General features: G+C 43.6%; 2 protein-coding genes across 2 annotated transcripts in view; both read right to left on the bottom strand.

The window, feature by feature from the left end:
- Positions 1–971, bottom strand: part of supv3l1 (SUV3-like helicase) — a 59,935-nt gene extending 58,964 nt beyond the window's left edge. The window contains exon 1 of the mRNA XM_048551226.2: positions 734–971. Within this exon, the coding sequence (XP_048407183.2) occupies positions 734–923 (190 nt within the window). The 5' untranslated portion in view covers positions 924–971. The remainder of the gene's footprint in view (positions 1–733) is intronic.
- Positions 972–3,522: 2,551 nt separating this feature from the next.
- vps26a (VPS26, retromer complex component A) overlaps positions 3,523–13,693 on the bottom strand; it is a 52,019-nt gene continuing 41,848 nt past the window's right edge. Inside the window, exons 6-9 of the mRNA XM_048551024.1 lie at positions 12,799–12,905; positions 12,630–12,698; positions 7,657–7,799; positions 3,523–4,574 (exon numbers count right to left, since the gene is read on the bottom strand). Coding sequence (XP_048406981.1) covers positions 4,464–4,574; positions 7,657–7,799; positions 12,630–12,698; positions 12,799–12,905 — 430 coding nt within the window. The 3' untranslated portion in view covers positions 3,523–4,463. The remainder of the gene's footprint in view (positions 4,575–7,656; positions 7,800–12,629; positions 12,699–12,798; positions 12,906–13,693) is intronic.

Consider the following 13,693-nt stretch of genomic DNA (forward strand, 5'->3'; position numbering starts at 1 on the left):
CTAATCTCCTCATTTGGTTCCCATCCCCTTGCCACATTAGTTCAAACCCTCCTCAACAGCGTTAGAAAAAGCAGCCCCAGGGTACTCCATGTGAAGCACTGGAGCTCATCTGGCCTGTACACAGTCAGATCCAACAGTTGTTTCTGCAACAGACAGCTCCACACACAGAATACAGAGGGCCAGACTGGGTGCAACCTTGATTCACTCCTCTCCCAAAGCACAACAGCAATGTCAGGGACCTGTCAACCTTCAGTCGACACTGGCAATTTACAGAATTTGGATACGGGCTACTAGGTGCAACCCAAACCCAAAAGCTCACAGAATCCCGAGCAGATACTTGCGAACCACCTTGCCAAATATCTCAACCTAATCTTAGAGGGAGAAAATGGCACTCGACAGGCCAACTGTCTTAACTCCCAGAACGGGGACATGCTGTTGTGAATGTACCGGCCCAGAATGGTGTAGGACTGGTCCAGGTGAACACCCACCGTATATCTGAAGCGGTTGAAGATTTTACAGTCCGTGATGAGGAAGGAGACCACATGGCCATCCTTTAACAAACTGGAGATTTTTTTTGAGGCGGGGGTGATGACGGAAGAGAGGGATTTGACCTTCCAGTCTGGGAGTGGGACACTGAGTCCCTCTACACTTTTCTTCCTTGCCCCCTCCCTCCTACGCCCCCAAACCCCCTGCACATCTTTCTCTCCCGCCCCTACACCGGCCCCGCTCTCACCCTTGTCCAGGTCCCGACTCAGTTCTGCTCCGACGTTTCCCTCGGGTCCCGGCCTCACTCTGGGCGATAGCGGCACAAACAGGGAGGTGTCGGGGCCTTTCGAGCCGCTCCCGCGGACCATGCGGCGACCGGCGGCTCGGAGTGGGCCCGGGACCAGACCCAAGAGCCTGAAGCTACGGTTCAGCCACATGATTAACACAGAGCCGGCCCTGGAGCGGAGACAGAGCGGCTCCGTGAGAACAGGCACTGCGCGGGCAGCTAAACCTCGCAGGACCTCAAGACCCAGGGTAACTATGGAGACGGCCAGATCCTTCAACCATTCCAAACACCCGACCGAAAAATCAACCCTAAAACATAAGCATTCTGAGTAGATCTGCATAAAAGTGTAAACCATTTCTAGAATAAACTTCCGTACACAAACTGCCCTCAAAATAAATGTTAACATCCCCAAAATAAACCCCTAAGGAAAACTCACAAAACACAACCCACTCTCAAAACAAACCCCAATAAATGCTCAAAAGAAGCTTCTACCTCAGGGCTATGGAGAATTTTAAAGGCTCACAATCCTCTGAGTAGAAAAAATTGCATCTCAACTCAGTCCTAATTGGCATCTCTGCTTTTAAATTGGACCCCCATCCAGAGGAAACATCTAACTTGCATCTATCCTGTCAATCTCAAAGACTGCAAAATGTGAGGCTGGATGAACACAGCAGGCCAAGCAGCACAAAAGCTGACGTTTCGGGGCTAGACCCTTCATCAGAGAGGGAGATGGGGTGAGGGTTCTGGAATAAATAGGGAGAGGGGGGAGGCGGACCGAAGATGGAGAGAAAAGAACAAAGGTGGAGAGGAGAGTATAGGTGGGGAGGTAGGGACGGGATAAGTCAGTCCAGGGAAGACGGACAGGTCAAGGAGGTGGGATGAGATTAGTAGGTAGATGGGGATGCGGCTTGGGGTGGGAGGAAGGGATGGGTGAGAGGAAGAACAGGTTAGGGAGGCAGAGACAGGTTGGGACTGGTTTTGGGATGCAGTGGGTGGAGGGGAAGAGCTGGGCTGGTTGTGTGGTGCAGTGGGGGGAGGGGACGAACTGGGCTGGTTTAGGGATGCAGAGATAATGGAATTCTCCAGCATCTGCAGTTCCCAAGATAATAAAATGTGAGGCTGGATGAACACAGCAGGCCAAGCAGCATCTCAGGAGCACAAAAGCTGACGTCTCGGGCCTAGACCCTTCATCAGAGAGGGGGATGGGGTGGGGGAACTGGAATAAATAGGGAGAGAGGGGGAGGCGGACCGAAGATGGAGAGTAAAGAAGATAGGTGGAAAGAGTATAGGTGGGGAGGTAGGGAGGGGATAGGTCAGTCCAGGGAAGATGGACAGGTCAAGGAGGTGGGATGAGGTTAGTAGGTAGATGGGGGTGCGAGGAAGGGATGGGTGAAAGGAAGAACCGGTTAGGGAGGCAGAGACAGGTTGGACTGGTTTTGGGATGCAGTGGGTGGGGGCGAAGAGCTGGGCTGGTTGTGTGGTGCAGTGGGGGAGGGGACGAACTGGGCTGGTTTAGGGATGCAGTAGGGGAAGGTGAAGTCCACATTGATACCATTAGGCTGCAGGGTTCCCAGGCGGAATATGAGTTGCTGTTCCTGCAACCTTCGGGTGGCATCATTGTGGCAGTGCAGGAGGCCCATGATGGACATGTCATCTAGAGAATGGGAGGGGGAGTGGAAAAGGTTTGCGACTGGGAGGTGCAGTTGTTTGTTGCGAACTGAGCGGAGGTGTTCTGCAAAGCAGGTAATTGGCCAAATTTAAACTTATCGTCTTGAAAAAATTGCCTCTTGGCTGGTCTGTGCAAAACGTTTCCATTCGGGCACTCTGTGCCACTGTCTTTGTAAACTTCCATGCGCAGACAAAGCACAAGCTCTTAAAGGCACTCTTTTCCCCATGATTATTTTTACCAATAAATTTAACTTCCTGCCTTCCAATTCAAGAATACTCTAACCAACTTCATAACACCCTCCCTCCAAAAAGAAATCCAAAGCCAAGAAAAATCCAAATCAAATCCCCCTAACTTCCAAGAACCACAACTTACCACTCATGCCTCCTGTTACACAGAATCAGACAGGGGCATAAAAGGTCAACCTACATTGGAAATGTTTTCTGTGAATTCAGGAAGCACATAATGGGAGAGTACATCCTGTCTGGTAGTGTTCTCTCAGTCGGGTTTGAATTTCCTCTTCCAATTTCTTTCTTCACAAAGTGTTCCTTACAATTGACAATTGGTCCGGGCACCAGCCCAATCCCACAAGCAGTAGATTTCTCTTCTTTTAAAAGAGCTTGCAATTTTGAAACCAGTAAATCCCCAAAAACAACCTCCTTCCCATCTAGCATATGCTATATAACATCCACAAGCTGAGGGAGTGCCAAAAATTCAAGCAAGGCTCCCTAAGAATGTCCTGAGGTTAAACCATCACCAGCTGTAAACAATCACTGTCAGTCATTGACATATTCTGGGTCTGTGGTAGATTTGTTGAACGAGGTCTCATTCCAATACTTCACAATGTTGGTCAATTTGTTTGAATGGAGGAGAAAAATCAGGCATAGGCTCCTGCTACGGGTCTGTTGTCTACTGACTCCTGCCGAAAATTACACAAATACTAGGAGAAGATTTAACAGCATAATCAAATATCCTGCTGGGAGTAATCTTCTGGGCTGACAGACTGAGAACTGGCACTCCAGGTTGTGCCAGTACCAGTTATTGGGTACACTGTCGAGAGATGTAATAGATTTGAATTCAAGTGTAATTGGATCCACTGGCAAAGACTTTATTGAATATAGAGGTACATTTTCCAGGATGGTATAATACATCTGAAATAACAGCACTTAAAATATTGCCATTTATTTTTGATATCAGACACAGACATGCAGGAAAATATTTGGCATTAACTGGCTTTAAACTGTTCTCAGGCACTTTACAGGAAAACGTTGGGAGACAGGCAACTTTACTCCTACATTGTACCCACACCGTCAGTAACTGCATTTCCACACAGGTCAGAATACACACCCCAGAACAATGCTTACTCCTCAGTGAATGAGGTGGAAGTCCCAGCATGTTTGAAAGAGTGTCAGGGGAAAGGGATGCAGGGTGATAAAAACTAGGCCCTGGGCACAGTTTAACTCACCCACCACTGTCTTCAATGCAGAGAGACAGAGTGTTTATAGAACTTGTTTTGCTGCTTGGAGCACTGCTAGGAATTAGAACGTGCCACTTATTTATACAAAGCAAAAACAAAAATTATATATTAGTGTAAACAGGGCCATCACCAAATTTCACCATGTAACCAGCTGGAAATATACAAACAATAAACATACATTCCTGACGACCCTTCTCATCAACAAGCATTAACCTGTATGCTTGAAATGGAGGAAGTGGAATCTATTTTGAACCAATTAAGCATCTGTACAACAAATGTAATTCCCAGGCTTAAATAAATCCACCTCCATGCACAAATACACACAGAACCAATACACCAACATCTTGCTCAGTGTAGATTTTTAGTGCACAAGTTTGAACAAAAATTGCGAAATGTGCAGTATAAAAAGCTAGCTTTAGAGTTCCAGTGTTTGAGAAACTGTTAGTGATCTGCAGAAAGTTTAATATCACAAAGAAACTATGGGATTGTGCACAGCAACCATGTCTGTGGCAACTCTGAAAGGGACTGTCACCTCGCTTACTCTTCCCTCATATTTCAGGCTGCTGAGCGGAGGCCTGTGGCTCTGGTGATTCCAAACGTTGATGGAAATTAGTCCGCTTCCTCAACTTCTCAGGAGCTTTCCTCCACAGTACAATCTCCTGTTAAGATAGAAAACAAGGCAGTTGAACTGATTCAATCCTGCATTTTCACTGCTTATTTTTTCCCCCCTGGACTATAACCATCTGGTAGCATGCACAGCCATCTATACATTCAACCACCCACTCAGCATAAACCCAGGCAGAGAGACAGACTGTTCTACAAACTTGAACCAATATTCATCCCTCAACATAACAAATGGATTATCTGGTCTTTAGCAAGAGTTATTAGTGGGAGTTTCCCGTGCACATATTGCCTGCCATGTTTCCTGTACTACAGCAGTAACTATCCTTTAAAAAGTACTTGATTCTGGACAAATACTTAGGAACATCCCACGGTTGTAAGAGATACAATAAAAGTGTAAGACTTTTTTTTAAAAAGAAGAACTGATGAGACTTCAAATTGCAGAGGATGTAGTATTGAAAATTGAATGTACAATGGCCATTGGAGGACATTCACATAAACTGAACAAGTTCATCAAAAAGATGAACCTCTATGTCCTGAATGATGTTGGAACATCATCTTGTGGGAGGCAGAGGGGAAAAAAGGCTCCAAATATTTGGAAAGCTAAAATGTAAGGATTGGGGATGGAAAACAGAACTCTCCTTGAAGGTTAGTTACTTTTATCTGTTGCTGAAATGGATATAAAACTGATTGGCAGACAGGAAACAAGAAGAATATGAGTAAACACATCTTATCCAAATGGCAGGGAGTGACTAGTGGGATATTACAGGGATTAGTGCTATAACTCCAGATACCCAATTTACATGAAGAATTTAGCGAGGAAACTAAATGTAATATCTCAAAGTTTGCAGATGCCTTAAACTTGGACAGTGAGTGTGATTTGGACAAGTTGATTGAGTGGATAAATGCAAGAGGGATGAAATAGATAGAGAACTTATCTACTTTGGGAGCAAAACAAGGCAGCAGCAGATTCGGAGAAATGGTGCAACAAGAGCTGGGTGTCCTGTACACCAGTCACTGAAAGCATGCATGCAAGTACAACATGCAAATGGCAGGTTAGCCTTCATAGCAATCAGATTTGAGTACAACAGCAGGGATGTATTTGATGCAATTGTACAGATCCTTGGTGAGACCACACCCGGAATATTGTGCACAGTTTTGAACTCCTTATCAGAAGAAAGATTTTCTGGCTATAGACAGTGTTGCAAAGGCTTACTAGACAAATTCCTGGGATGGCGGAACTTACATAAAAGATGAAGTTGTGAGGATTATATTCACTGAAGTTCAGAAGAGTGATAGAGAATCTTAGAAACATATAAAATTCTAACAGGACTAAACTGGGCAAATACAAGAAGGATGTTCCTGATGATAGGAGTCCAGAACCAAAGGTCACAGTCGAAGGATGCAGGCTAAATCATTTAGGACTGAGATGAGAAGTTTCTTCATCAAGGGAGTAGTTAGCCTGTGGAATTCACTACTACAAAAAGCAAACGAGGCCAAGATATTGTATGACTTCGAGAAGAAGTTGGATATGGGAGAAAAGCAGGAATAGTCCATTGAGTTGGATGATCATAATGAATGGCACTGCAGGCTCAAAGACCCAAACGGCCTAACCTTGCTCCTATTTTCTATGTTCCTGTGTAAGAACTACTGGAGTTTGATCCAAGTGGAACACTTGATGAAACATGCTTTTAAGATCAGTCAGCACAAATATTTACTGAATAGGTAACTTGGCCATCCTGAGATTCTCTGGAGAGATGCAGTTTCAGAAAGCATTAAGCACAAGAGATATATTGTAAAGATAATAACCATGGCTACAGTATCAATCACTGAAAATACACACTGCAGCAACTGAATAAGTTTACCTCAGCATCAACCCTCAAATCAAGTACAAAGGAGAAGAAAACACCTTCATTTCCTAGTTCTCTTCCAAGCTACACATCATTTTAACTTGTAATTATATCAGTGGGTCCAAAACCTGAATAACACCCTCTAACATCAGTGTGGACGTTCGGCCAAGTGAAATATATAGCAGGTCAAGGTGACGCATCATTGTCTCCCCAAGAACAATTAGGGATGGGAATAAATGCTGCCCTAGTCAGTGATGTCCATTTCCCAAATATATAGTTAAAAAGAAAGTGTGACCGTTTAGGCAGAAAGTTAAGGATGGAGGTATAGTGAGTGGTGTGGTGGAATTGGTACGCAAATGATCGAGGCTTGGATACCACTATTGTTATCTCAACTGCTCGGAGTTAGGTGACAGACGTGAGGAATGGAGTAGACTAGACTTGAGTGGGGGTTGGATGTGTGCATGTGTATGGAAAGAGGCACACAGACAGAGACAAACATCAGATAGGCGGATGGAGTTTAATCTAGAATAATGTACAGATCTCCATTTTGGAATAAATGCCTCTTCAACAGCATCTTTCAAACCCATAACCACTTCCATCTGGAAGGATGAAGACAGCAGATACAAGGGAATACTACCATCGTCAAGTTTCCTTCCAAGCCACTCGCTATCCTGGCTTCGAACTACATCACCATTCCTTCAGTGTCGCTGAGTCAAAATCCTGGAAGTCCCTTCCCAACAGCATTGTGGGTGTCATTACAACCTGCAGGTCTACAGCACTGAGGCGGCAATTCATCACCACCTTCACAAAAGCAACTGGGAATGGACAAAAGATGCTGGCCCATCCAGTGAAATCTAAAGCTGTGAATGAACAATATAACTCAAGATTTCAAATGAAGCGATTGAATCTTGCTGTGCAGCATACAGTAATGTTGAAAGAACTAGAAACTGGGGACAGGAATTCAAAACCTGATTATGGCAATTTGTGAATTGTAGTTTATTAACTGGAGATATGCAATGGTCAAGAAAATCTCAGCTCTGGGTGACTATACAGGTTTCTAAGAAGACAGCTGATGGAGAAGAAAGAAAGACTATATCACCAGGCCCAGTCCACAATATACAGTTCTGCTGTTCCAATAATTAACTAGCTAAACACCCAACCTCAACAAACATGCAAAGAATACGCACATAATTGATGACTGAACCTAATTTATACACAAAGGCTGAGTCTCAGCACATTACATAAATAAGGGTGCTGATCTTTGACATACCTGCTGTTTAAAATATCGTCTGTCTTCTTCATCAACTAGAACAAGGTTTAAAAAGTAGCGCACTGAAAATTTCTTGTTGACATCCCTCATCGTTGGAGTCAGATCATAACCTGCCAGGAACAGCCTGATCGGAATAGATTCACCTTCATATACAAACAAAGAGAACGTGAATGAATGAACTGACTTTAGACAATACTGATGATAGCTTTTCCACCACTCCCAAAATACTGCTTCTGAGAAAAATTCCACAGAAAACAAACCTGTACTTTCTTAAAACTAGGGACTGCAATCAACAGGTAATCCCAGTGGCTTGCACTGATTAGAAGTGTCTAAATGCTTTAGTCTCTAAAATTGTTTAAGATTCAGTAACTATCAACTGAAGGGTGTTACCAATCATTCCAGATCTAAGACAAGTCCATTCTTCAGCAAGGTCTTAATCTGGTTGAGAGATTGCAAATCAAGTCTACCAGTTTATTAAATCTGCAACATGACAGTTTAAACTAAAATTGAGCAAAATGAACCCACAAGTGCGACACTGTCTGAACAGATCACTGTAGAGTTTCAGCAAGGCTTCTGAGGAATCAAAGCATTGCATTCTTAACTTGTTCCATCCCATACTGAATATTGACAGCAATGAATCATTAGTTAATCATGGACACTTCACCAATTCTCTGAGCTATTTAATTCATTACTTCCAATGTGTTGCATTGTTTCATTTGCGCAGAAATCTGCCCAGCACAAGATAAATGAATATTTTTCAAGTTCTCTGTACTGTGATAGCACAGAACTTTGCTTTTGTTCCACCCTCCCCCATCTTATCGACATAAAACCTATTATTATAGGTTCTTAGCTCTGATGAGTGATCATGGAACTGAAACATAGACTCTGCTTCTCTCTCACGGATGCAGCGGGACTTGCAGAGCATTTCCAGACTCTTTTTGTAGCATCATCTGGTTGGCTGCACTCACCCAGTTATGGAGGTCAGGTTAGTGGATTTGGAGTGGCTGAGTACTCCTCCAACAATGGAAATATATCTGCCACTTCCCAATAATTGGAAATATTGTGATCAAGATATCCCAAAACTTCCCCAACACTTTCCTCCACTAACACTGCCTGGGTCTGAACTGATCAGTCTGTCTGAATTCAGTACATTTTCTGAAACGTATTTTCGGATATATCTCAGAATCATAATTACAGAAACCCTACAGGATGGAAACGGGCCATTCGGCCCAACAAGTCCACACCACCCCTCCAAAGAGCATCCCACTCAGACGCATTACCCTACGCCCACATTTCCCATGTCTAACCCTCTAACCTAAACATCCCTGGAGATTATGAGCAATTTAGCATGGCCAATTCACCTGACCTGCGCATCTTTGGACTGTGGGAGGAAACTGGACGAGCCACAGGAAACCCACACATACACAGGAAGAACGTGCAACCTCCACACACAGTTGCCTGAGGGTGGATAACTGAGGGATCTTTTCAATGAACAATTTATTCTCTATTTGAGTATTTATTTAATCAATTTCAGCAATAATCAGCAATTTAGCTTTTCTAGATCTAAGCAGTGAAGAGCAGGGGATAGCCTTGCGGCATTATTGCTAGACCATTAATTCAGTTCTGGGCAACTGGTTCGAATCCCACCATAGCATATGGTGGAATTTGAATTCACTAAATATCTGGAATTAAGAATCTAATGATGACCACTGCTGACTGTCTCACCTGGTCTGGCCTACATGTATCTCGCGACCCACAGTAACATGGTTAATTTGTTACAAAGCCAAAACACGGAAATGGAAATGGACAGACCTTTGGCATCGACCTAAGCACTGGAAACAACGATAACAAAACAGCATGTCAAACCTGCAAAATCCTCCTTACTAACATTTGGGGTCAAGAGCCAAAATTGAGAGAGCTGTCTCAGACTAATCAAGCAACAGCCTGGTAACAGCCGTGAATATGACTATGTCCAAGACACCATTAAGACCATCTCTGGATGTGTCCTACCTCATCAGGAGCAGTATACAGTCATGAGGGTGTTGCCCTGGGAGTCCAACCACAATAAACCTGCAGCCATCCTTCTCCAATTATTTCTATCCTCCCCCCAGCCCCACCCCACTCCTATTTATTTCCAGGGTCCCGTCCCAAGTTTTGGCGAAGGGTTTTGGCCCGAAACGTTGACTTTCCCGGTCCTCGGACATTGTCTGACCAGCTGTGCTTTTCCAGCACCACGTTTATTGACTCTAGCTTCCAACATCTGTAGTCCTTACTGTCTCCATTCTGGCAACAACATTGAAGGCTTGTGCGCCAGAACACGCCCTAGCCAAAATGTTATAGCACAGTTACAATGCTGGTATCTATCCGACAATGTGAAAAATTGCCCCAGCATGCCGTGTACACAGCAAAACAGAAAAAAACAGGATGAATCCTACCTGGTTAATTACTGCTGTATCAGTCTATTCTCAATCCTCAATCAAGAGATGCGGCATTTGTTCTGCAATAATCTGCTGAGTGTCATACAGTTTGGGTTCTGCCAGAGGTGCTCAAACATGGACCAAATAATGCTTGTTAGCACTGTTGATGACACCTTCCATCACTTCACAGATGAAAACAGTAGACTGTTAGGGCAATAATTAGCCAAGTTGGATTTGTCTCGTCTTTTGTGCACAGCATACTGGGCAATTTTCCATATTGTTGGGTAGATGCCAAAGATGAGGACAGCAGCCCTAGATAACAAGGCACATTTAACCAAATGTAGTATCAACAAGCCCTAGCAAAACTGGAATCAGGGGAAAACTTGTGCTGTTTGGAGTCATATCGGGATGATAGGAAAACAGTTCTGTTTATCAGAGGACAGTCATTTAATTTCCAGGACATCACTGTAGGAGTTCCTCAGTATAGTGTCCTAGGCCCAACTATCTTCAACTGCTTCAATGACCTTTTCTCTACCAAAAAGTCAGACGTGAGTATGTTTGCCAACAATTGGTCAGCACAATTCATGATTCCCCAAATACTGAAACAGCCCATGTTCAAATGCAATAAGACCTGGATAATATCCAGTCTTGGGCTGAAAACTGGCAAGTAACATTCACGTCTCAAATTTAAGAGATAATATATCCATCACTCCTTTGCATTCAATGACATTACAATTAATGGATGCTTCAGTGTCAACATCCTGGGGATTTACCATTGACCAGAAACTCAACTGGATCCACGATATAATTACAATGGTGACAAGAACATGCCAGAGGCAAGGAATGTTGCAGCAAATAACTCACCTCCTGATTCCCCAAAAGTTTGTTCACCATCTAAAACGTGTAAGCGTGATGGAATACTCCCCACTTGCGTGGATGGGTGCAGATTCAAAACTATTTTAGAAGCTTGACACCATCCAGGACAAAGCAGCTCACTTGATTGGCACCATATCCACAAACACCCACTCCCTCCACACCACCAAAGTTTACTTGCAGCAATATGTACTATCTACAAGATGAACTGCAGAAAGGTTTTCCAAAGATTCTGAGACGGCACCTTAAAAACCAAGGCCACTTCTACCTAGAAGGACAAGGGCAGCAGATGCACTGAAACAGTACCACCTGCAAGTTCCAAGCCACTCACCAGCCTGACTTGGGAATATTTTGGGTTTCTTCACTGTCACTGAAATTCCCTCCAGAATTGTGGGTCTACCTACAGCACATGACTGCAGCTGACAAGATGTCAGCTCACCACCAACTTCTCAAGCCAATTAAGGACTGGTAATAAATGCTGGCTTAGTCAGCAACACTCTCATTTCACAAGTGAATGAAATGAGCAATAACCTAAAGGGTTTTATGTTGAAGTTCTCAAAAGTATCAGTCATTCTCCTGAAAGATTAAACATCAGCATTCAAAACTCTTTCTTCCTTCACTGTACAGTGGGGGGATTTGGCTATAGTTGACAGACTGGTCACAAGAGTTTGCTTTCAGGATCAGTATACTTTAGCAGAACAATCACATTTCAGCCATATCTTCACTCTATTATATCATGCTAACAATACCTTCAATGACAGGCATGTAGCCACCAATACTTCACCTTACTGGTACCGAGTTAAAAATAGCTGGTCTGGAGACAAAGTTCTGTGTGGTTCCATAGTTCAATGTCACAATCACAGTATACCTCAGTGAAACAGGAGTCACAGCTCTAAGTGCGAAGTAGCAAGCAGTAACCAAGAATACAAACACAATCAACATCCTCTTCACAAGTCAACACTTGCCAATACATCAGGCCGACCGTACGTCTGCAGTCTTCAGAACTCTTACATTACGTATTGGTAGATCATTAAGAGGAGCCAAATGGTTTGTGAAAGTAGCTAGGATACGTGGAACAACTAGCTTAAGTTACATTTTACTTTAAAAAGAGAAACATCCTGGAAACAGGGCAGAAAGGGGTGTAAAAATGTCTGAGGAGGCAAGTTCAATATATTATGTTTTATTCTGTGCATAAATGAGCTCAACCTGTTCTTCCTCTCACCTATCCCCTCCTCCCACCTCAAGCCGCACTTCCATTTCCTACCTACTAACCTCATCCCGCCTCCTTGACCTGTCCGTCCTCTCTGGACTGACCTAGCCCCTCCCTACCTCCACACCTATACTCTCCACTCCACCTTTCTTTTTTTCTCTCCATCTTCGGTCCACCTCCCCCTCTCTCCCTATTTATTTCAGAACACTGTCCCCATCCCCTTTCTGATGAAGGGTCTCGGCCAGAAACGTAGCTTTTGTGCTCCTGAGATGCTGCTTGAACTGCTGTGTTCATCCAACTTCACACTTTGTTATCCTGGATTCTCCAGCATCTGCAGTTCCCATTATCCCTTCCTTAAATCATTTCTGAAAGAGCCTGCTCCAGTTTTTCAGAGGCTGACCAACCTGGGAATATTCCAATAATGGGAGTTTAGGTTTTGATTGAGATAATTATAATTAAGCTAGACACCTCACCTTTAACGGGAGCTCCATCCATTATTTCATACTTGGCAATAGTTTCTGTCTCTGTGGTTGTGCTGGGCCCTAAACAAAAAGTAGAGACACTCATCAGGCAGTAGAATATCCTGATGTCAGGCAACCGTACACACTCAATCCAACAGAAGGTTCATGTTGCTCCACTTACCAATACCAGTGATCTCCTTTTTGATTAGCTGAAGTTCCATATGTTGGATTTTGATTCTCACCAACAGGAAATAGATCTTACCGACAATTACATCCTTCAAGTGATATCTATTAACAAAGCAAAAGCAAAGCCAATAGTATAATTCCAGATAGAGTACAGTCATAGAGTAATACAGCATGGAAACAGGCCTTTAAGCCCAAACTGGCTCATGCTGACCATGATGCTAACTCAGCTAGTTGCAATTGCCTGCATTTGGACCATAATTCTTGTAAACCACTCTCATCCATCTACTGATCCAAATGATTTTTAAATGTTACTATTACCTGCCTTAACCACTTCCTCTTGCACTCCATTCCATACAAGCACCACTCTGTACGAAGCCTCTCAGGTCCTTCTTAAATTTTTTACCTCTCAATTTAAACCTATGCCCTTTAGTTTTCAATTCCCCATCTCTGGCAAAAACACTATATGCATTCATCTTATCTATGCCCCTCATATGATTTTATACACCTCAATAAGGTCACCCCTCTTTCTCCTAAGCTCCAAAAAGAATAAGTCCTATCCTGGCCAACTCTCCCTATAACTCAACCCTACTAGTCCTGGCAACATCCTTGTAAATCCTTGCACACTTTCCAGTTTAATTATGTCTTTCCTATAACCAGTGGCCAAAACCGTACACAATACTCAGTGTTCTGCCTCACCAGTGACTTCTACAACTGTAACATAACATCTCAACTTCTATACTCAATGCCTTGACTGACGAAGGTCAGCATGCTAAATGCCTTCTTCACCATCCTATCCACCTGTCAATGACGACGATTCGGAACAAGTCAAATTCCAGGGTGAAACTTGGCTTGGTAGACGGTAAGTTTCATACTTGCAATTTGTGGTCCAT

Source organism: Stegostoma tigrinum, chromosome 20, assembly GCF_030684315.1.
Source record: "Stegostoma tigrinum isolate sSteTig4 chromosome 20, sSteTig4.hap1, whole genome shotgun sequence".
Classification (NCBI taxonomy): domain Eukaryota; kingdom Metazoa; phylum Chordata; class Chondrichthyes; order Orectolobiformes; family Stegostomatidae; genus Stegostoma; species Stegostoma tigrinum.